Genomic DNA, 24,125 nt, shown 5'->3' with positions numbered 1-24,125 from the left:
ATTAAGAGCCGAGCCTCTTAATTTAAGCGGATTTTCTTTGGATGCAAGCAAAAATCCGATTGAATCAAAAGTATTTTTCCTTGTGAAATTGGATCCAGTGTCTAGACAATTGAAACCTTTGACAAGAATAAATATTATAGATTCAATCGGATTTGTGCTTGACTTGAGAGCCAGGTCTCTACATTTGAATGGATTACCATTTGATCCAAACAAAAATCCAATTGAATTACGAGTGTTTTTACTTGTGAAATTTTTCAGGAGCCTCGACGCTGGATCCAAGAGTCTTTTCCTTTCCAATAATGGCTTCTTTTATTTCAGGAATCATTACGTGACATCCACATCTAATTCAGGACAATGACGTGGCGTGCTTTACGATATATCGATTGATCCGCTATTTAAACCTATGAAAAAGAATCGATAAACAGGGCTTTCGCAATGGACACCATAATCGATTCTTTACCACGGCTGCAAATGGGGAAATATCGATAATTGATCGTTCACGGTCGAGGCTCGCCACTGATCCAGGGGCGTTTGTTTTCATAGGTCCAGCGGGCCGATTGCTGAAATTGATAGACAAAGCTTTTGACAAAGAAGACAAAAGAGATATGGAGGGATCCTATTGGTGGAAGCGGGTGATAGCAATGGAAAAAGGAGGTAGATAATAGACTAACTAACAGCAACCGACGAGAGACCCTTTAGTTAGTGCATTTTCTCTCTTGGTCTATAAGAACTACCCATCTCAACCAATAGAGCCGCTGCATACTCCCTGTGTCCTCTTTGTCTATCACTTTTTCTATCAATTTCAATAATCATCCCACTGGAGAAATTACTACAGTGTAGGAGACTGCCTTCTAACCCCGGTGGATGAAAAATTGGAGGACGGTCAAGGTTGCGAGGATATATTTAGACGGGGACCCGGAGGGGGGCCCGCGGCGAGACCCCCCACTTTTATTGGCGGAAAACGAGAGCTACGCACGGCGCACGAGCTGGAGCGGTGGCCGAGCAGTGGCCCGCACCAGACGAGGAAGACGTATCCACCGACGATCCTCATTTTTCACCGCCCTCTCGCCGACGACGCCCGCGCAATACGCCGCCAAATTTCCCATTCAGACGCCTCATGTGCGTATGATTTATCATATTTTTATTTAGATAAAAAAAAACAAGCTGTGAACTCCAACACAATGTGTTGATAAGGCGCGTCATTAACTCGCACATATCAACCCCTTTAGTTTTCATTTACAGAGATTTCAAAAAAGGCAAGCAGCACAACAAGAGAATTCACGATCCAACACTGCAAGGTCAACGACGCACCTTCACGAGACCGTGTATTGTGAATCTAGAAAGCTATTCGAACAAATTTAAGTTTTTTGATCTGCCTCAAGCAAAATCTTATCAGATTCTTGAAGAAAAGTGCTACGAAAAAATTTAAGCGAAGAAAGGAAAAATTCTGTCGAACTCCTAGAAGATAAAGTCGATTTAAAGGTATTTTGGGGCTAAAATACCCAAATTACCGGTATTATAAATACCGTTATATTATTGAAAAGAAATTGACTCGATATAAATGCAATTGTATTAAATATGTCTTGATTTTGTTATTTTAAACGTCTTTTCATGCAAAGAAGCTCAACCATGTCCATGCTTTATTCATTCATGAATTGAAAGTAAGCAATCCACATCCCGAAAATCTACCGATTTGCCGTAAAAAATCGCAGAAACTTGATATACCAGGTCGATGTACCCACTCTTTGAATTTACCAATCAATTTAGTGAGTGCACGTATGTGAAAGTCAAAATGCTATAGTCATTTTGGGTACATTCATTTTTCATGAAACAATTGTAAGTAATTTCAATCCCGAAAAACCATAAATTTTCCGTATAAAATCGAAAAAATCAAAATATGTCGACTCCCTGACGTGAAAATTAAATTCTACGTGTGGAAATACTTATGTATCGATATATGCTGAACAGAATGCCCGCCTCTCCTCGTAATTTACAAACCGTTCCTATACTCATCTCAACATTTTTCTCAGAGCTTTGTGTTATTATCAGCTTCCATTTAGACCCCGGTTTGATGGCCGAATCGGCTGCCCAAAAAGCAAGCCATTTTTGAAGGGCTCTATGAGAAATTCGTGATATTATGAGCTCTCAGGAAATCACCCAATGGGTAAAATTGCTGGTATAAATTTTCGAGTGCTTAAAATAATCGTATTCAAGAAACTAAGGCATTGGACTATGGAGTCAATTTCGTTTTAATAATATAACGGGATTTACTAGTCTTCAGGTCAAAACTCATATAAGAAAGCCCCTTGCAAGAGGCTAATTTTTTGTAATTTCACTCAATTTTTTCTCCTTTTTATAATTGAATTGCTTGTCACATTCTGAGGTCAATCATATTAAATTGTAATTTATACATTTCTTTTTTCCCCCTTCATTTTATTTTTTGTTTGGAGAAGTTTTGTTGATTTCTTCGGATTTCGAATACTGTAACTTCTCTTCTATTTGGCCGATTTTTATGAATGAGACCTCTTTTAATTCGTGTTTTATCGGAGAGTAAGGAAAAAATTGCTAAAAACTCGCGAAACAATTTTTTTTGAAAATTGGACGAATCCTAGCGTGACGGTGAAATGGTTAATGAAGCGTAAGTAATTAATTGGGCGTAAGATTTTGAGAAAAGAATCACGTCGGGGTCACCACTTTGTTGAGCTCAGAAAAAAGGTCAACAATATTATAGATAAATCAACACATTTTTATTAATAATACCTTTTTAAGGATAAATTATGACTCGAAGAATCATACAAGCAGGACTTCTTTTTTCATATATGTTAGGTTAAGATGAAGAGAAAAAGTGGTCGCCACGGAGACCATTTAGCATAGCATATGCTTCAACAGGTACCAACTTTTGAAAAGTATAACCGAGGTTACAGATCTGTCAAAGCAACGTTTTGAACAAAACGGAGGAGTTAAATTCTCATTCCGAGAGTGCCGACCTGCTCAGCCATCCTCGAATCAGTTCGCTTGATTCTGCTTATATATGCATATTTTAAATCAGCGCGTCGCATTCTTAAGCTTTTTTAAAAAAAACCAAGTAACGTAGACTCTTGGTATTCACTGCACATAAACTAGCGACCCCCAGAATGAGAAACAACTTTAAATCATAATTATTGATGGACAAATAAACTTTTTACACGCTTTGGAAAATCTCAGAAGTTCGCGGTAGTCACTTTTCGGTAAGGAACTAAGGGACTCGGTTATTGTATCGAGCAGGGTTCGAAACGATCGCAAAGGCGGTATACTACGTATACGCGCCAAAAAACAGGCAATAACACAAATGTACCGAGTTTAGGCACCGAGTTGTACTTTTAAAAAAAAAATTAAAGGGTTTAAAGTCGTTCCAAATTCCACGCGTCGTTGATTTTCTTCGCTCAGAAATTCAAAATTTGAAAAAAAAATATTTTAAACGTGAAAACAGCCGTTTCTTTAATAAATTGTATAAAAAAACATATTCATTAAAAAGGAGGAATAAAACTTCAAATCTATTTTTCTCAGTTCAAACTTGATGTGACTTGTGTGAAAATATTTCTTCTCAAATTTTGATTTTCTTCCCTCAGAAATTCAAAATTTGAGAAAAAATATTTTAAACGTGAAAACAATCGTGTCCTTAATAAATCATAAAAAAAACATATTCCTTAAAAAGGAGAAATAAAACTTCAAATCTATTTTTCTCAGATCAACCTTGATGTGAATTGGTGCATTTTATGTAAACTTGGTCCACGTGGTGTTTTTAGAAAATATAAGGAACAAAATCCGCAGCGTTTTTAAGGGATTCCCTGTATCACCCTCACTGTCTAAAAAGACTCGTGCATCACATAGGTAGCAATCTTTTCTAATAATGAGAATAATGTCACCGTATTACAGTTCAAATTTGTCCTTTTATCGATTTATAAAAATTAGGCCATTAGCTGAACGTTTAGAACACCCAAAATCCAAGGACCTTCAAAGCTCACGGTTACATTCCGTTACAGAATGTTTGAAAATCTGGACGGTAAAGTGCGGGCAAACCACAACTTTCAACTTTGCGGTCTTGACTGGGCAGGAACTTTCTCGGCAAAGCTGGCAACTTTCGGCGCTTGGCAAAGGTCGGAGGTGAAGCGTGGGTGGGTGGAGGGGCGGGGGTGATTAATTTGAGGCGGGTGGCGAATGGTGATGGGGACTTACCGTGGGTTCGGAGTCGCTGAGACTGGAGCAACTTGAGGCGCGGCTGGAGAGGGGCTCCGGGCTGAGCGAGGAGTAGGAGGAGGTCGATGAGAGAGAGAGAGTGTCGCAAGCCCGCGTCCGATGCGGGCTCAACTGCACGTGCTTCAGCATTGCGCCGCTTCACAACCTGGAAAAACACCCAAAAATGCATATTAGCACCATCGTAACCACAGAGACTTTAACGAACGGATAGAAAAGTAAGCTGGTGACAAATGGCTGATTCAACGCCGTCGGATACAGCGAAAAACGCTGAGCGACGCAAATTAGCACGGTCGTATCTACAGAGACTTGAACGAACTGGTAGAAAAGTAAGCCGGTGACAAAAGGCTGGTTCAACGCCGTCGGAAACAACCTAAAACGCAAATTAGCCCGATCGTAGCCTCTGAGACTTAAACTAAAGGGTAGAAAAGTAAGCAGCGGACCGATTGTTGAAATTTATAGACAAAGAGGACAAGAGGGATCCTGTGTCTTCTTTGTCTATTGCTTTGCCTATCAATTTCAATAATCAGCCTATACAGGTGACAAAAGGCTTGCTCAACGCCGCCGCAAACAACGGAAAACACAAATAAGTCAAAAACCCCGGACGACGCAAATTAACACGGGTCATTTCTCCAGAGACTTAAACGAACGGGTAGAAAAGTGAGTCAGTGACAAAAGTATCGTTCAACGCCGTCGGAAACAACAAAAAACGCAAATTAGCCCGACCGTATCTCCGGAGACTTAAACGAACGGGTAGAGAAGTAAGCAGCGAGCCGATTGATGAAATGTGTAGACAAAGCTATAGACAAAGAAGACAAGATGGATCCGATCCTGTCGGTGGAGGCGGGTGGCTGCAATGGACAAATGAGGTAATACACTAACTGTAACGGTAACCCACGAGAAACCCTATACGGTTAGTTCATAATTTTCTCCCTTTGTCTAATGATACATATTAATCAACAGAGTCGTTCCGTACTCCCTATGTCTTCTTTGTCTATCAATTTCAATAATCAGCCCGCTGGTGACAAAAGCCTGGTCCAACACCGCCGAAAACAACGAAAAAAGCAAATCTGCCAAAAACACAGAACGACGCAAAATTAGCACGGTTCGTATCTCCAGAGACTTAAACGAAAGGGTAGGAAAGTAAGCGGACGACAAAACGCTAGCTCAACGCCGCGCTGCCGCACCGCGGGTTGGTGGTAGTTCCACCCACCCTAGCTCATGCTTTGGTTACGCAAAAGAAGACCGAAGAAAAGAGAAGAAAGAAAGAGAGTGAGTAAGGCATTTGTCCGAGATGGAAAAGAATCAACTAAATAAATACACTCAAATACTCTCGTGGTCAGAAACATGCCGCGCTATTTGATGAAATTGCAAGAAAGAATCTTTGTTTTTGTTCCGATGACTTTGACTGAATTGATTGCAATGTTTTGAATACAATTCGCTCTTTGCTTCAAAACTTGAAAGGCGTATTACAAAATCTACGTTTGAGAAATCACTTTGCTTACGTTGGGCAAGAGACGGGAGAGAAATTTAGTAGTTCTCAGAAAAACCTATGACACTGATGAAAATTACCAAAGGAAGTAAACCGTTTTACACGAAAGGCTCATGCCATGACTGCCTGTTTAACCGCTTCCTCAGTTCCTTCCTCTCTTCGTTGTCATAACTTCGACAAAAAAGCTTGAGGCTTCGGGTTTCTTTGGAAGTTTGGCAGCACGGAGCCCCAAGTTACGAGACCAGAGCCAGACAAACTACCGAAAAGTACGGGTAATAAAATTGAACAACCTTAACTACTTCGAGCTGTAAATCCTGTCAAGTAAAATCAGTATATCTTTGCGGCTTTCCGAGATGCTTGAGACTTGGATCCACCTTACCATTTGCTTGAGAAAGAGAGTGTTCTTTTGCGTTAATTTTGATGTCTTGGAGCTTAAGAATATGGTTTCATTGGCAAAGCTTCAACACCCTGTCCAAAACGTGTGTACCTGTTCATCGCGGTGTTATACCCAAAATACTCTTTTCCCCAGGATTACATGTAGTGCATGAAGAACTTTCATGCAGTAACGTGGGAAAACTGAATGTGCTAGTTTCTTGGCGCGAAACGACCGTGAAAATAATTCATGGATTAATTTCAATCCATGCGAAGACGATGCCTGCATTGACTTTTCCTTATCGATCCTCTTTCATAAAAACAAACAGCAAAAGTGGTGCATACGTGGTGCTTACTTGAGCGGCACGCGGTTTCAAATACAAGACTCCGATTGAGATTAAGTGAGAACCGGTCAATCATGAAAAAAATGCACGAGGGGATGTTCTATCGATAAAGTAAAAATACACAAGTTAATGCGCGGAGGCACGGCAGAGAATTTCTTTCCCGTGGCGAAAACGGAAAACGAAAGGAAATTAACGTCTTGGTAGATCACGTGAAATGTCAAAACCTTCACGGGAGATCTATCAACGATTCGTCGACCAAAATGTCAGATTCATAGTGAAATAACATGGAAAATACAATCGAAACAAGGGGGTTTTCCGGTTATTGTGGAAATTCGACAACAAAACGACGAGTAGGAAAGCTTGAAATTGCTAGCCGGCTCCGCAAAAGGAGAACTACAGGTGAGGAGGCTAAGTGAGATGAAGATGGCTGCTACTGCTTAACAAAGACTGATTATGTTCGCTTGTCATCTTTGTCGAGATCTTTAAATCTGTATCAGAGGGAGAGATTATCCCTTCTCATAGCATCTGAGCTATCTCCGATGACGCAATGATGCCGTTCACACTATTTCAAAGAGTTCAAATTTCAAGTGGATCGATGGCAAAAAAGGATATTCTTTTTTTACAGGGCTGAATATTAAATTCTTATGTTAGAGTATCCCGTTCCTGGAGAAGGTTCCATCTAAGACAAAAAGAGACCCTCTACCGATTTGGCGACAAAGATGAGGCTCTCATGCTCTTGCCGTCCATTCATTACGCAAACTATTTTAGGCCGACTTTTCTACCCCAACCCCCTTACACTTGCGAAAAAAATAGGTAGAGGTTGTTGGATAATGTAGGCATTTCCAATTTATTTTGGTAACCCAATAAGTTAGGTTACTAACCCAACTCCAACGGCCGAGATAGCGAAGAGAGCAGTAAGTGAATTTCTGAATGAGCCATGGTTAGCACATGTTTTCATGTGTCTCGGGGTTCATCTCAGCACGCACTTACTGCTCTCTTGGCTGTTACGGCAACCAAGTAGAAGAGTACTTTAACCCAACTGTAACCACCCCCCCCCCTCCTTGCGGAGCTCATACAACGTTATTCCTAAACACGGCAGTATATGTTTTTGTTTCTGAGCTCATCGGTCCGACGCACTGTTTTGAAAAAAAAGAGCTCAGCGACTCGATGTTACAGATCCTTCCTTTTTTTCTCAGGAGGTGGGGGGGGGAGTGAGCGGTGGAGAAAGAGAGAGAGAGAAAAGACAATTGCCCGATGGATGTTTGCGGTGGCGGTGTCACGCATGCTTGCGCCAAAAACCACCGCCCGGCACTTAATTATAACGAGAGTGGAGGGGCATGCGCATGAGTTGAGGCCATGCGCCGGCCGCGGCCGCAGGATCGACAGGCGAGATAAGGCCCCGACGGGCGCACCGCGCAGGCGCAGTCCGAGTCGCGACGGGACGCGATCAGCGCCATCAGTGGCTCATGCCCGATCACCGAGTGCGACTCCCACATCCACAACCGGGTCCGCGGGACATCGCTGCCTGGCTTCCTGCGAAAACGAAATCTTCCGGATGTCGTCGGCGTGGGGTCCTTAGGCGGACATGCTCGAGCCTTTTGCACCGAAGGCGCCATGTAATCGGATGGAATCGGGCAATAGAGTCTTACCCGTTGGAGAGACGCTTAGGAAAACCACCTACCTGCAATAAACCAGGAGGCTGAAGATTGAAATTGATAGACAATGCTATAGACAAAGAAGACGACGGAAAACGGAGCGATCCTTTTGGTGGAGGCGGGTGGTTGCTATAGACTTACAGTAAAAATGATGCACCAAAGGGTCTCCCATGTTGCCGTGATAGCGAAGAGAGCCGTAAGTGCAAAAATGAAGTTCTGAGAAAACGGGCTCAGAAGCTTCTGAGTGGAACATTTTATTGAAAGAAGCCTCCGTTCTTTGTCAAATTGCCACTATTCGTCCGGAAGACTCCTAGAAATCATCCGGGGGATTAAAACTCGACCGATTTTATTTAAAGGTACATGAAAAAGGTAAAATTCAGTTTCGTGTTAGGTTATTGTTAGACAAGACAGCCGTAACTGCTATCTTCTGCATGCTTTCGTGGTTGCGTTTTGGACGCACAACGAACACATTTTCAGGTTAGAAATTGGCAGAAGAGGGCGGCACTTTACTGGAAAGCACTGTTTTCATTGGCTCTCATGCACCTGCGGCTGTCTTGAAAAAAACTATGTCATTTTTTGTGCACTGACGGCTTTCTCATGCGTCTCGTTTTCATTAAAGTAGGATGAATTTTGCTGTTTTAGCTGTCTCAGTAATTTCATCTAAAAGAGTTAAGACGAATTTTGAAGAAAACTCGATTTCGAAAATTTTGCACTTACGGCTCTCTTCGCTATCACGGCAGCATGGGTTGCCGTCCGCGAGTCTAGCACTTACCATCTTTGTCCACTCCAACCGCTCGCTTCCGCGAATAGGACCGCAACATCTTCCCGTCGTCTTCTTTGTCGATCATTATGTCTATCAAAGTCAATAATCAGTCCTCTAATAATCAGGACTCCATGCTCTCTAAAATATAAAGTAACAGTGGAGATTCTGAAAAATCGCGACCAATAAATGTCCCTTCTGCACCCAATTCTAAAATACTTTTATGATTCCTATGCCATTTACTAATTTTTTCGCCGTTCATGGCTTGGGCTATTCAAGCAAACTTGCAACGTCGCATAGGTAAGTCGTTGACAATAGGACGTGAAACGAATGTAAAGTTGGCTCGGCGAGGGTCTCCTTACGTTGGTTGTTTGGGTGGACTGGACTTCGCGTCCCGCCACCGCTGTGCGTCACGACCCTTCCAGTCTGCATCAGCTTTGACACGTTGCCAAATTGGAAAATTCCGACCAAAGTATCTATTATTTTCATTGCTTCATAATCAAATAAACATCAAGAAAGTCTAAAGACTTCAGTGGTGAGTAAATGAACCGTATTGAGGAGAGAACCTTTGGGCAAAAACTCGTTTTGCACCATCGTTGTGTCTGACGCGCGATTTGGTTCTTCTTGAAAGATTGAAAGACAGAATTCATGAAACTTGCACAGAGAAACGTTCGACAACTGTAAGGACTAGAGATCCTCCACCTCCGACCTTACAAACACAAGTGGGGACCTCTTTATCTATGAGGTCTCCACCATTCGGCCCTTGAAATCACCTCCTTCTCTGCTCCGAATCTTTCAGCATTTAAGTTTTAATGTTCGACAATTTTACTGGGCATACTACATTATACGCGTAGCTCACAATCACAAACCAAAAAGAGAGGAAAAAAAGTGTGTCTGCCTATGATAAAATGTTTCATCCACGAAAATAAACATGTCCGCCAATGCTAGAATACTGGCGCTCTTTAGAGGTGAACGATGACTTGGACACGAGGTTTATTGCTTGAGTTGAACATCAAGGTAAAAATTTCAGGGGAAAATCCTGCTTGATGACCAAGACTATGAGAGCTTAACACATTTTCAGCTCAGAAGAACTCTACAAGCAACGACTGAGGGTGCCCGTGCAAAGGTAACGTAATAGCTGACAACGATGCAGAAAATGGGAACAAAGCAGATTAAAAGACAATGATTCATTTTAAGCTGCTTTGTACAGAGTGCATGCTTTTAGGGATGCATTGTTTTGCTAAGTGCAGTTTACCAATGACGCTGACATTGAGATTAATTTTGCGTAGTAGAGAGAGCGGATTCATCGAATTAAGATAATCGAATTAATTTTTCATGACTGGGCGAAAAATCGCGAGGAGTAAAGAAGTAACTCGAGATCTGAATTTCTAGGAACCTCTTCCTTCACGACTACAATAGAAGTTTTTGCGCAGGCGTACTTTAAAATTGCGAGGTATATTTAGACCGAGTTTATCGGAAAGGAACCAACCCACATTTTCGAAAAAATTGCGTTAAGAATGTTTTTGAGTTCCACTTGCATATTTTCTCCTGCGAAAAACTGAAAAGTCGAAAAAAAAATAAGTCTCTTAAGTTCATTTTCTACATTGAATCTTGTGGAGGAATAAAACTTCAAACCTCTTTTTCTCAAAATTTAACTTTATGTCGGTTGGTTCCTTTTCTGATAAACTCGGTCCATTTGAAACACCTTAAAAAATTGTTAAATAGCATGTCCGGATGAATTCCGGACGTTCTTGCGGAATTTCAGTTTTTTAGCATCCTTCCGGACCGCTCACAAAAAAATCAATGCTAGTTCCGAATTTTCCGGACCAGTAGACTCCCTCCTCCTTAGAAACGAGGATCCAGCAACGCCGTGTTACGTAGCGTTGGACAGTAAAATCGGCGAGTATGTGGCGTAGATTCGGCAACACTGCGCCGATTTTCCGGGCAAATCCATAATGTTTGGGCGGGGAATCTAATGACGTGTCGGAGGAGCTTTGACGGTCCGTGCATAGGATTCAACGCTGCAGAAGTGGACGGACGATAACTAATTTGTTAATGATCCCATTCAACGACTCGAGCCGAGTGTCTATTCTCACGATCACTGCAGTGGCGTAGCGTGCTTTGCGATATATCGATTGATCTGCCATTTAAACCTGAGGAAAAGTATCGATAAACAGGGTGTTCGCGACGAGCACCTCATTAATCGATTCATTACCACAGCTCCAAATGGCGAAATATCGATAATCGATCATTCACGCCTCCCCAGTAGATCACCGCCGGAAAGGCGCTACGCCTACGATAAAGAGTAGATGTCCCGGGTACTACCATCCTGAGGAAAATCACCGTATGAGCCTTTAGACGTTGCCAAATCCCCACAGTTAAATATTTATTTTTGAAGAAAGTCACGGATATTTTTCCTGGAAATTTTTAGATTTTATAGATTAAATTGCGAACAATATCGCCTGAAAAATTGGAGGAAAAATATTCAGAATGGACCACTAGACAAGGTACGAATTTAAGCATTCTAATACATGTTTCCGAACCAGAATTTCACGCGGAACACGATTTGCGCAACAAAAATTACCGAAATCAACTCCTAACGAAGATATTAACGTTTTTATTTCACATTGGTTGCGAGGAATTTGAACTGCCCGCTCATAAAAAACTCAAAGCTCTACGTGAGTCAAATCGCCCACTACAACGGTTTCGGCAATCCTCTCTATCGAGCAATGTTCATTTTCCACCATGTGTTGTTCAAACTATAAGCAATTTGCTACAGCTGAGCCAAAGCGTTAAGATTGAGGTTGCCAGATTTTTACATCGCAGAGAGTATCATGATAACGTTTAGCGCGCGATGTGAATCACGTATAGCATTGAGTTTTCATGAGCGGGTGGTTTGAATTCACGCATCAAGAATCATTTAACTTCTTCGTAATGAGTTGATTTCGGTAGTTTTTGCTGTGCGCATCGTGTTCTACGTGAAATTTTGGTTAAGAAACTAGTATCAGAATGCTGAAATTCGTACCTTGTCTAGTGGTCCATTCTCCGAGTAAATTCAGCTTTTATTGAGGGAATGCGGCGACGTCTGAAGGCTCATACGGCGATTTTCCTTAGGACGGCAGTGTAGGTGCTATCGTTGTTCGATTGTCCCAGCATCAAAGGTCTAAACGATTCAAAATTCCTGAAACGAGGGGGCAATGGAACATCACGAAGGGCATGAGAAAAAGCACCGAATCATAAGGTTCACGCAAAGCCCAAAAAAGTGACGAGTTAAATTATGGAGTTGGAACTTTTTCCCTCAAATCGTTTCCCTTACGAAAGAACGTTACTACATTACAATGCTGCCAAATTTCTCTTCGCAGATTGCATTTTTATAGGGGGGAATCTTGGTAATTTTTTCCTGAAAATTTCCGGGACTGTTCTTCTGATCTCATACAAAAATTAGTCAAATTCTTGACAGAAATTACATTTGTGCATTTTTATAAAAAATTGAATGGTAAGCGAGCATATTTTTTATCCTTCGAATGGAGTTATGTCTCTTCGTTCGGGAAACGATGAAAAGTCTGACATTGAATGTTTTCAGCAATTCAGTGGCGTAGCGTGATTTTTGATACATTCATTATCTATACTTGTTCCATTTAAACGAGTGAAAACAATCGATTCTTTACATTGGAAGAAATGGAGTGACAGTCGAAAGATCGAAAGTCACGCGACGCCACTGTATTAGCATGTCACATAATATTGACCCGGTCGTTGCAACAAATACCATGGTTGCACCGTGGTAGCTGGCGCACTTTTAACCAGCCGCTGCGCCGACCGCACTGTGTTTGGCGCGGTGCGTGAAATACCCCTACAGTCTTGTAGGCAATTTGCGTTGCACGCGCACTGTTTTTGACGCAATGCGTGAAGTATTTATGCAGTCTTGAAGGCGCTATGCGTTTCTCGCCAACCGCTACTAACCGCACTACGTTTGACGCAATGCGTGAAGTATTCATGGAGTCTTGTAGGCGCTAATATGTGTTTCATGCTGACCGGCGCGCTGGTTGTGACGACTATCCTATTTTTTCCTCGTGAGCCAACTTGGCAACTTACAGCTTCTTTAGAACAAGCTCATGCGATTCCCATTGGAATCCCGCAACACGTGTAAAGATGTACGGTGACACATAGTGGTCATGTTGTTGGGAAAATGTAAAAAAGCACGTAGTTTTGATACTAAACTTTCGTTGTTTACCGGCACGATCTAACCATTCAGCAGGACGCGTGGTCGCATGCGCATGTCTCGTGCTGAAAGTGCAGCAGACGAGTAGGCGTTGTTTGCTGAAATCACGGTGCAGCTGGCGTGCTGCCAGATTATTTATCAGGTTAACTTAGGTTTACCTCACACGGACTAATTTGACGGTCTTGCGATATCTTCAGTTGAGCAACATTTGCGCTCCCAAAAAACATAGTTAATTAAAAGTTAAATAAATAAACAGGGTGTCTACCAATTGTAAAAAATCAAAATTCGGAACTTTCGGAGACTTTAAGGGGTGTTTTCTTTATAAAAAAAATCGAGGGCTTTTCTCCCCGAAATAGTAAGATAAAGGGAGCTAGCTAGAGCGTTAAAAGGCGTATTTTATACGACTAATTTTACAAGTCGTGTTGAACCGATGAAAACGAACGAGAAACCAAGCAACACTTCAGTTTCTCTATTCTTGGTTACTCCGCGCCGCCGAAAATTTCGCCGAAAATGCCGGGGTTTAGGACGATTTTTGTCAGTTTTTGGAGACGTGAACAAGCAAATTGGAGACTTTCGGGGATATCGAGGACACCCTTCCAAAATCGAGAATAATCGGGGGCATTGAGGACTTTTGGGGACCGGTAGACACCCTCATGAATAAAAAGTCAGGAGCTTAAAGGATATATTTGACGGATATTCGCAAAATCCTGACCGATCTAGCAACATGTTATACTCGTAGATCTCATCGCTTGTATTCGCGCCCCCGACGAAAAAAATCCTGATTTATTTGGGCGTGCGACAAACGGCACACTCTGATCTGAGCTTCACACGATTGTAGGCCCATGATAGGGGCCGGGGGTCGACACCCTCGTCTGGACGTGGGACTGCAAGGCAGGACCGTAATCAGTCTGCGGTTCATTCACCCAGGAAGCCATGTGCATGTGCCCGACCAGAAGTGCTTTATGGGACATTTGCCGGTAGAACTGGGAATCAGGAGTAGGATCATCTTGCCGTGCGAGGGAAAAACGACGTATGAGACTTCAGACGTTGCCACATTTCCTTCGATAAAAACCGAATTTACTGAGAAAATTCTGAATATTTTTAAGCCAATTTTTCAGACAATTTTGTTGGCAATTTTATCTATAAAATCTGAAAAAACCAAGGATAAATATACATAACTTTCTTCAAAAATAAATATCGTATCGGGGGAGGTTTGGCAACATCTAAAGGCTCATACGGCGTTTTTCCTTGGGACGCCAGAATTACAATCGGCTTATCAAGGGCGAGAACACGCATGGCTCCAGCGCTGGTGATGCTACGCGGACACGTCTTTAGAACCAGAGGATTAAGACAATAAAAAGTAAATACAATTTCATGGGCGATTTAAGGACGAACTTCGGGAATGATAGCCTCGCAAGTGGGCAGAAAATAGGAGAAATCATTAAGGAAGTCGACAATTTGTTAATTGCGAAAGAAAGTATGAACGGGTTCACCAAACTATTGACGTATTTTCTTGAAACTCAGAAAAATTCGATATTAAATGTTCTTGAGAAGTTTGAAAAAACCGGGGGCTGCCACATTAATAACCAGCCTTCTTCCCGAATTCCGCTGCTGGCTAAAAAGGTCCAAATCCTGATTCCGGAAGCGTCAATGTACCCCGGTAAAAGTGCTTTAAAGAGCACATGTAACCCAGGGTCTTAACCCAGAAGAGGATTCTAAAACTTTCAGGTATCAACGCTATACGTTCCTTCGAGGTCCTTCGAGTTAGAGTCCAACTAAGCGACGAAATTTGCATATTCGAGGAATACTCGATTCGAGGAGTCTCTTTGGCTAATTACTGAGGCTCCCCTTGTCAGTAGTACGCGGCTCACTGAAAGTCAGCCAGCAGGTGGGCTACTTAATTACTCTAAGTGCAGGTTACTCCGCTCATTCCCAGAAATTAATTAGTGGAATAGCCTACGTTGCCTATGTCTACACATTTTCTAAAATATATTACTTATGGAAAATTATTAGGAGCTCCATTTGTACTTTTCTAATGTCTCCCAGCAATTTCACAAAATGCAAGTATATGCGCCGCGAACTGTGTACCAAAATAGAAAAAGTGCGTCGAACAAAATGATAACAATGGGGCTCTTGTTGGCTCTTCAGAACCGTCTTATGAATTTTGAGGTTTTACAAATTATAAGTTAAGGCGTAATCATTTATTCAACGAGACATAAAGAAGTTTGATACGATTACAAGAGCGAATCTTCAATGGTGTCAAATCTTTCGAAATTTCAATTTTGACTCGGTTTGCTGCAAGTAGCGCTTCCAACTCCTTTGATTCAATTTTTGAAAGGTTTTAACTTTTGGCACTTGTTGCTTCCGATGAACAATACGGAAACTAAAAACGTATGATTTTTAAACCTAATTTCTGATTTTTTAGGAACAAAAGCAAAGCACTTTGAGCTAATGTGGCTTGGTTCCTTTCTGCTTACCGCGGTCTAAATGTTCTTGAAAAAATAAGCCCTGTATGATAAATAGTGGGAAAAATGTGCACCACGTTTTAATGAGGCAACGTAGGTTTTTGCGTGGGTTTTGTGTGAAAATTGGCGAGTGCGAATTGCGACTCATTAACCCAGTGTAGTCGACGCCGGCGGCATTCGCGAATTACAGCATCAAGCAGACGCTTCCCAGCATTGTCAATCTTGTCAATTAAAACCGGAAATAGAAGCGCCTTTTGTTTCCGCCTAGTCTCTGACCCTCTTTCTCAGGCGGAAACTAGACTGCTACACTGTTGTCTTTCAGCTGTTAAATATTTTTACGAATATAAGTGATATTTTACAGAGATACGTGATACCGTAAAAACGAACTTTTAGAGGTAAAATAAACGAGGCCCTTCACTTTTTTAAAAGCCGTTTAGACAATTTCGTGACAGTTCACATTTATATCAATTCGATTGAATTTTGCGAAAAGGAACCAACAGCATTTCAATGTAATTAGGATTGTACAACTTACATTCTTTTCTATGAAATCACGAAAATGATTCAAAAAATTAAATGTACAAAGGTAATTTTCGTCTAGTGTTACAACTTATTGAGAGTAAAGATAAAACTTCTTCGGATCATCAGTTAATATTTGGAAGGTAAAAAAAGTTGCACGATCTTAAGGCCTGGATACAAGCTCAAATTTCCGTCAATTTCCGATCAAAATGATGACAAAAATGGCAGTCAAATTTTTGCAGCCTGCAAAAATTTGATGGTAGATGGTGCGCACCAGTCACCATTTGATCGGAAATTGATGGAATTTTTTTTTTTTTAACTTTTATTTATAAACAAAACTACAACGTATTAATTGTTTTTACATGATGATGATCAAAATAAGAGTAAGATTGGCATATGAACTTATGAGTCTAATATTAAACTCTAGCTAATTGTAGGCTTGTAAATAGTATCTATTTACAAACATTAATATAGTTATTAGATGGAAATTTGAGCGTGGATCTTTAAGCGAAATAGGAGTGCTTCTGGTTCCTTTTTTCCTGGTTTTTTTAGTCTAATTTTAAATTAGCACCAATTGTTCAGTCTAAAAACTTACGAATCTGGAGCATAAGAATTCAATGGGCTCTACAACATTGTTTTCAACGTGACACGTTTGTAGATGCAAGAGAACTCGTCGAATAAGTCCACCCTTCAGAATCCTCGCCCTGGTTTCCGTAAAACTCTTGATTAAATCCGGTGAAATGATACGAGTTCCGCGCAATGGCCGCACAATATCCGATGTTTCCGGCAATTGCCTCCTTTGTTTCCGGCGGGGAAGAGGTCTGCACCAGCAACACTGCAACAATAGCTGATTAGCGGCGCGTGATTATGGGTTCCGGAAAAACGCACCGATAGGCACGCACCAGTGGGACAAGTGAAGTCCTTCTCGGTATAGTGCAGCTCTCAACAGTGTCGATGAGCTCGAAATGCAAAGGCTTTGGTCATGAGCCAATATTTCCACGCAATTAGATGGATTCCCCATTACATCCGTTACTTTCACGTAAAGGCTTCAAATGATGATTTGACTACAGAGAGAATAGAAGTTGACTATTCTATTTCCGAATTGTGGTATGCATACATGAAGTTATTAAATTAGAAGAATCTGATGCCGGCAAACAAATGCAAATGAAAAAAAAAATTGCAGACTGTTCTTTCTTTTTTCCCTTCTTAGTCAAAGATCTCATCATATTTTCAAAGCTTTTACACCCCGGGAAAAAAAACGAACGGCAATCAAAAATTTTAGACTTTTCCAATGAAAATCTACCGAGGGGGTCAATATTATGATACCTAACTCACAAAATCCCGAATATTTTGTGTGCAACAGAGTGGGAAATGCCGCCTGATGCCCTCACAAGATAGTACATTTTCCCACTTTTCAATCTATTTTCCTACAATTTCCCATGCCTGGAGAAAATTTAGAAAAAATTGGCTGCGAATTCAGCTCATTAAACCCTCCTAGATGAAGCAAAAAATTTTCTCGAGCAAATTCTCCAGTGAATGATCTGTATTCGCCTTTGTGATTCAAGTGTGTCATTTCCCACCGGGCTCATATCCGTGAGCATTGCACCCGATTTCTTCCGTGTCCGTGAGTCAGTTCCGCTTCTCCACGGAGCTCAGCCCAGTTTTTGACGAGGCCCGAGTCTCGGTTAGCGGTGCAACACTCCCGATTCACACCTTGATCCGTCTGATCCTCGCTTTGAAGCCGAGACGAAAAAATCTATGGACGTGAGCTTTTGATGCGTGTCCCGTGAGAAAATTCAGGCGCTGAGAGACGCGACGGGCCCGCGGAGCTGTCATGTCTCACCGCCAAATTAACCTGCTTTGTTTAATGGATATCACTTCAATGCCTATCCATAGAGAACTTTCAGATGTATTCAAAGACGTCAAAATCACGAGATTAGTAAAAAAACTCTGCAATTTTTTATCGCCGAACGTTCTTTATCCCAAGATTGAAAAGGTTTTTGCGAATATAATAAAGGACCATCCCTAACATAAAGTTCTGGAATGGGGGGGGGGGGGGAGGAGAGGAGTCAAGGAGATCCATTTTGTTCTTAAATGTTAAAGGGGGTCAAAAATGCCGAAAAAGCGCGTTACATGACTAAGGGACGGCCCCTAGGGTCTTTGACAAAGATGCTTGCACGCGCACCAGGGTGGCGAAATATCATGAAAAATAAAATCTTGAAATTTCACGTGAAATATTTCATGAAATTTCAGAAATCAATGAAAGATATTGAAAAATACCGGTTCCTTTTCAGGTTTCCCAAAATGTAAAAATTGTGACTTCCTTCTATTTGTAGGTGTTTGAGCGCGGGTCGCATACTCTATCCCCTGAAAAATAGGAAATATTTCACACCCTCGTGAAATTTCACTGAAATTTCCAGCCTTTCATTTCTCTCTTACGTTTCATTCCACCCTGACACACACATTCCAACCGTCCTTTAGTTCTTTAGTTCCTTTTCGCAAAAATACGTTCAAATCACCCCTGCAGTCTTCGAAAGTTCCGCGCAACCACGTATTATCTCCATTCCTGTAAAAATTCTATTCCACCTTACTAAAGAATTCAACCTATTTTCCTAAAGCTCATGGCTCAGATCAGTAACTTACCGACCCTGTTTTAAAGGAGATCACTTCGGCAGCCTCGCTGTCGGGATTAAGCCGTACGGCACACACGGGAGATAGGGAGAAAATCAAAACGAGAGCACGGCCAACGATTTATCACGAGCAGACAGCCGCGCCGCGCGCCGCGGTGGGACCCAATGCGCAGGATCCGTTTGATTCGATAGAGCATTCTTTTAATAAGACAATTAGCCGGGCCCGCCGACCCCCGGGCCCCGGGCCCCCGGGGGGCTGTCAATATCCTGGCCCGAGGCCCGGGGGCTCCGCACTTTTAGCAGCATCATCGCCTCAGCCAATCGGGGGGGGGGGGGGGGGGGGGCCTTCGCACTAGTACAAACAATCCGGAGCAGTGGCGTGGCGTGAATTACGATGTATCGATTGATACGTAATTTAAACCTGTGGTAAAGAATCGATTATTAAGGTGTTCGCTGCGAACACCCTGTTTATCGATCCTTTTCAATAGATTTAAATGGCCGATCAATCGATGTATCGCAAAGCACGCAACGCCACTGATCCGGAGTTATATTTATTTATCCGGGGTTATTCGTGGTTTCGTAAGATGACAACCCCCCTCCACATAAGTTTAATGTGATTGGTCTGAATTAATGTGTACGCACTGCGATTGCTCCGATATTGACTCGTTCTTTTTTTCGACCACTCCATGGAGGGATAATTGTTTGCATGCCCTGCTTGCAACGCAATACCGGATTGCTATGATGGTTCCAGAAACGCTTTCCTTGAGCTTTTGAGAATATTGACATCGAACATGATATTTTTGCTCCACTTGAATTAAGGAGATTATTTTGACGTATCAATGCTGAAAGGAACTAGAAACGTGTGGGAAAGATGGAGTGGGCTCGTTTAGAGCTGCAAAGGAAACAATGTGAAAGTGGGCGTGATTCCTTATGGTAAGATGGAAAAGTTGGGTTTTACATTAAATCAAAAGAAGTAAGCTCCAAAATATGCTAAGTACTGTGCTACTATGCGTAACTACTAATGAGCCACGGGCATATGACAAGAGCGGTGTGGACAGAGCTCATGAGTTAATGCCTCAAATCCTCGGATCATCGTCTCTATCGTCGCCGCTGACGTCACTGGCGCTTTATAATTCCCTTTTATTCTTACGGCCCTCAATTTAATGAAGTGCACACTCCTTCTTTTCCACCCGCATCTAGTTCTTTTTAGCATTAACACGTCCATTTTTATTCTATATCCTTGATCAACTCACATCATTTTCATTATTAGAGGCTTGCTTATCGACGGTGAAACTACCAAACCACGTATCTCGTTTGCGGTGTTTAAAAATCTACGCTCACATTTTATTTTTTTGAAGTAGACCAAATCAATATCATTCCTTGAAATTTTCACGGAATTTTCTCCACACAAAGAGGAAAAATCACAGAAATTTTCAAGACTGGATGTTAAGTAGTTTTTCATTTAAAAAATAAAGTATGACAGGAAGTCTGCGACGTCGCAAACCGAGATACGTGGATTGGTAGTTTCACCGTCGTTATGGGAGATCTAAAATTATGAAATAAGTGTCAGGAAAAGGATGATCATTCCAAACTTCAAACATTAGCAAGCCGAATGATTTTGTCCGTGCACCAGACGGTCATTTTCCGCTGCAAAAACCACTGGTATTAAAAAAATACTTTATTATTAGGAATTTTTCGAGCACACACAGCGCAAAGCGACAACGTGGCTCGATCGCATTCCAGAGATGAAAAAGCCAACGCACACAACTGCACTTTGACGGGAAAAGTTTACGTCTACGATAGAACACAAATAATGCACGCACACCAGCGCGCGCGCATCAAAAGCTGCGACGATTCGCACGCACACAGACGCGGGCTCGAGCTTGCGTCGACGGTGCTTTTATCTTCGACCGAAGCATCAATTAATTAAAAACAAAGAACTGTCTTTCAAATCGCGCGCCGGTAAAACGTCTCGTTTAGATGTATTATGCGTCGATCGATCGACACATGCCTCGTTGCCTGATTTCACGGCGAAAAGTTGATTTTCAACGCCTGTTCGCGGCAATGCACGTACCGATACACGTTCAAGGATAGTGATCCAGAAATGATCTTTAAGGAAAAATATTCTTTAAAGGGGGAAAAGTTGGTCGAATGGGATGATCAGGTATACGTTTCATGCCAACTCCCGTCATGCTATGCTTTTTCGCAGTGCACTTATTTTCACATACATTTGATGAATCCAACTAAAATGGTTTTAAAACATTGAAGTCTCTAGGTGAATTGTTCCTCCACAGAGGGAATCATACTTTTTTTCAAACTTCTATGTAATTTTAATTATTTTAGTAAAACGTATCTCTGTAGAAACATTTTCATCATAAAACCTGTTCAAACTTTTAAAGATAATCGCGATCTTGATCTTACAGACAAATACTACTCTAAAAATCAACGTACAGGAGATTGCGTACTTCCCAGGCTTTATTTAAAAACACGAGTGGTATGAGGAAAAAAACTCCGGACTTTCTTGCGGATTTTCCGCACTTTTTCAGTACTTCCGGACAGCCCATAAAATTTCAGTGTTGTTTCCGGAAAGTCCGGACAAATGACATCCTCTTATTAACTATCTAACTTCCACCTAACTTAAAAAAGTGCGTTCACTATCCCGAAATTTCCTTTTCCACGAGACATTGAACCCCATTTTCAGCGAAAATGATGGAATCGGCAACGGTGAGCGGTCCAGTTTTAATATTTCGATGGGTTCGTTTATCAAGCGCGGAATGTTTGAATAATCGAGGAGATCTGGATGGACCGGAGGGTCCGGGCGGTGGAAGGGAGTCGTTATAAAATTATTAACCCGTGCGCTGCGCCCGGGGCCCAAGCGCACTCGGTCGTCTGTCGGAAGTCATCTCATAGTGCCAACTTGATTCGCAGTCTGTCAGATCCAATCATCCAATCCCAATGATAGCACCCCGTCCGTCGCCCGTCGATTCGTCCATTTCTCTTTGCCGCGTCAATGATAGCACATGTCGAGATTCTGACGAATGTTATCATAAAAGCCGGCTCCAGACTACGCGGCATTCGCCGAGTGCCGAGCCGAGTAACGAATATTCGGGGTTCGGAAAGCGACGGGCAGATTCGAGTGTTTCCACGAGTGTACAGCGCCACACTACTCGTGAAAGTCGTACTTGGCTCGTCATTTGGCAAATGACGAATGTTCGCCAAGTGAAGAAAAAATACTGGAAAACGCTGCACCCCTTCGCCCCCTTCCTACAAAAGTATAGCGAACATTCGGCGAGTGAGGACGAGTAGTCTGGATGACACCCCGATGTCGCGATGGACGCTCGGCTTCGCGCTCGCGATCCCTTTGACTCGTGTCACAAAAACCGACTTTTAGCGGGTTGGGGCGAATACCGAGCCGAGTGACTCGCCTCGTGTCAACACGAGCCAAGTCGACGCGAATGTTCCATCCAGACTACGCGGGACTTGCCAAATATTCGGTATTCGGCGAGTAATATTCGGCGAATGCCGCGTAGTCTGGAGCCGGCTTAAAGGGGTCGGATCAATCCGCTGGGGTCAAATTCGGGGGATTTTTCAATGTGGTTATTTAGTGACTTCGACTTTGATATCAGCATCGAGAAAAAAAAGAGGTGTTCGCATTTTGGGCATCTCGGATTTTTCTGATGACGTAGGTTGCTATACGGACGATTTTTATCATCGATTCGCTTGGAAATGGTGTAGTTTAGAGAAAAAATTCATTCTATACAAAATGTTTGAAATTATATCATGAGTTAATTCAAGCAACAAAATCGGACGTCATGGTCCGTTTTTCATACTTCTAATTCCTTCCGGATTTCGCTGGAATATCGACCCCATGTTGAACCAACCGACGTCACAGGGTAAAAAATCCTCAAGATGCAAACACGTCATTTTTCTTCTCTGTGTAATATCAGCACTATAACCTCTGTAAATCCTTGAATTTTTATTTCATACAGGATATAGAGAAAACAAAGCAAATCTTTTGAGCAAATTGAATAAAATTGCAGCAAACTTACAATTTAAGGAAATGGATCACCAAACAACTGAAAATCTCCAGGACTGGTCTAGTCTAGCATTTTACTCACCTGCAACATTCCAAAAAAAACAACCGTCAGTGTAAAAATCAAAAAATGTTTTACGTGCTTTTCCGGAAAAATCACACTGCATATTTTTTTAAAAAAAATTGAAGAAAGTGAGACAAAATAAACAGACTTGTGGTCTCGAATGGCGCCGTATGTGTATGTAAGTGAGTGGCTAAAAATACACCCATCAAACAGAGCCATCAGACTGAGTGAGCAGTAACCCCATAAACAAACATTTCAATTACTTACCATGAGTTTATGGTCGCCCCTTGCTCCCATTTTCGTCACCCGCGTCCGCTTGTAACCCTTCCTTTCCATGCAGGAGTCAGGGGACTTAGTAAGGCCGAAAACGGTAATCGGGCGACTATTAGCCTAATGAGCAATAATTCTCGGGGTATTTTTGGCGCCCCTCACCTCGGGGGACCTTTATGACGTCTGAGCGCGTGCATGTGCGCTTTCGAATTGCCCACGTGACGAACAGTTGAAGTCTCTGAATAAACTTCCGAGGGCGAAGGGTGTGGCGTCAAAAAAATTCGTATTTTTATACATAGGGTGACTCGCTCCGTCGAAATTGAGGATATAAATCACAACGGGAATTAAAGTGCCGGTTACTTTAAAAAACAATTTAAAACTTGCGGGGGCTTGACCCTATTTTTGGTCGCAAATTTCGAGACCCTTATGTCGGGTTGCAGTTCACATAAAATAATTTAAATTTTTTAAGATCAATTTCACGCAATACCCTTTCACACTCCAAAATATTCACGGACTTTTTGTCACGTAGGTGATGTGAAAGGTAGAGTTAATATTCACATAATCAGAACATCCAATGTGACTTATTTTTTGGCTTTGGACGCGGCAACGCATTCATGCTATTTTAAAGGGAAAGAAATCGACTCGTATGCAGTGGCGTGGCGTGCTTTGCGATATATCGATTGTTAAGCCATTTAAACCTATAGAAAAGGATCGATAAAAAGGGTGTTCGCAGCGAACACCTTAAAAATCGATTCTTTACCATAGGTTTAAATGGCATAACAATCGATACATCGCAGTTCACGCCACGCCACTGCTCGTATGTTAGCAAAATTAACCAAGAACTAAGATCGACACTTTGAGGGACATTTGCTGCACTCAAATAGAAGTGATTCACCTACATGCACATTGACAGAGAGTTGGCAGTGTAGCCAGCGTGCTTTACAAATCAGCATAATGCTGAAAATTTCAAATTGTTCTCATATGAGCTTTTTCCCTCTACATTGAGACTTTCAGCTTTACGCTGATTTGTAACGCATCTCAGCTACACCACCAACTTTCTGTCTAAATGACT

General features: G+C 42.0%; 1 protein-coding gene across 3 annotated transcripts in view; it reads right to left on the bottom strand.

Annotated features, from left to right (window-relative positions):
- rau (RA domain-containing protein rau) overlaps positions 1-24,125 on the bottom strand; it is a 204,691-nt gene that overhangs the window by 74,316 nt on the left and 106,250 nt on the right. For all 3 annotated transcript variants that reach the window (XM_072303818.1, XM_072303817.1, XM_072303816.1), the window contains one exon: positions 4,216-4,381. In XM_072303818.1, the coding sequence (XP_072159919.1) occupies positions 4,216-4,365 (150 nt within the window). In that variant the 5' untranslated portion in view covers positions 4,366-4,381. The remainder of the gene's footprint in view (positions 1-4,215; positions 4,382-24,125) is intronic.

The sequence above is a fragment of the Bemisia tabaci genome, chromosome 8 (genome assembly GCF_918797505.1).
Source record: "Bemisia tabaci chromosome 8, PGI_BMITA_v3".
In the NCBI taxonomy this organism is placed as follows: Eukaryota; Metazoa; Arthropoda; class Insecta; order Hemiptera; family Aleyrodidae; genus Bemisia; species Bemisia tabaci.
Note: the sequence above shows the minus strand (reverse complement) of the source record. Positions and strands in the feature narration are given on the sequence as shown.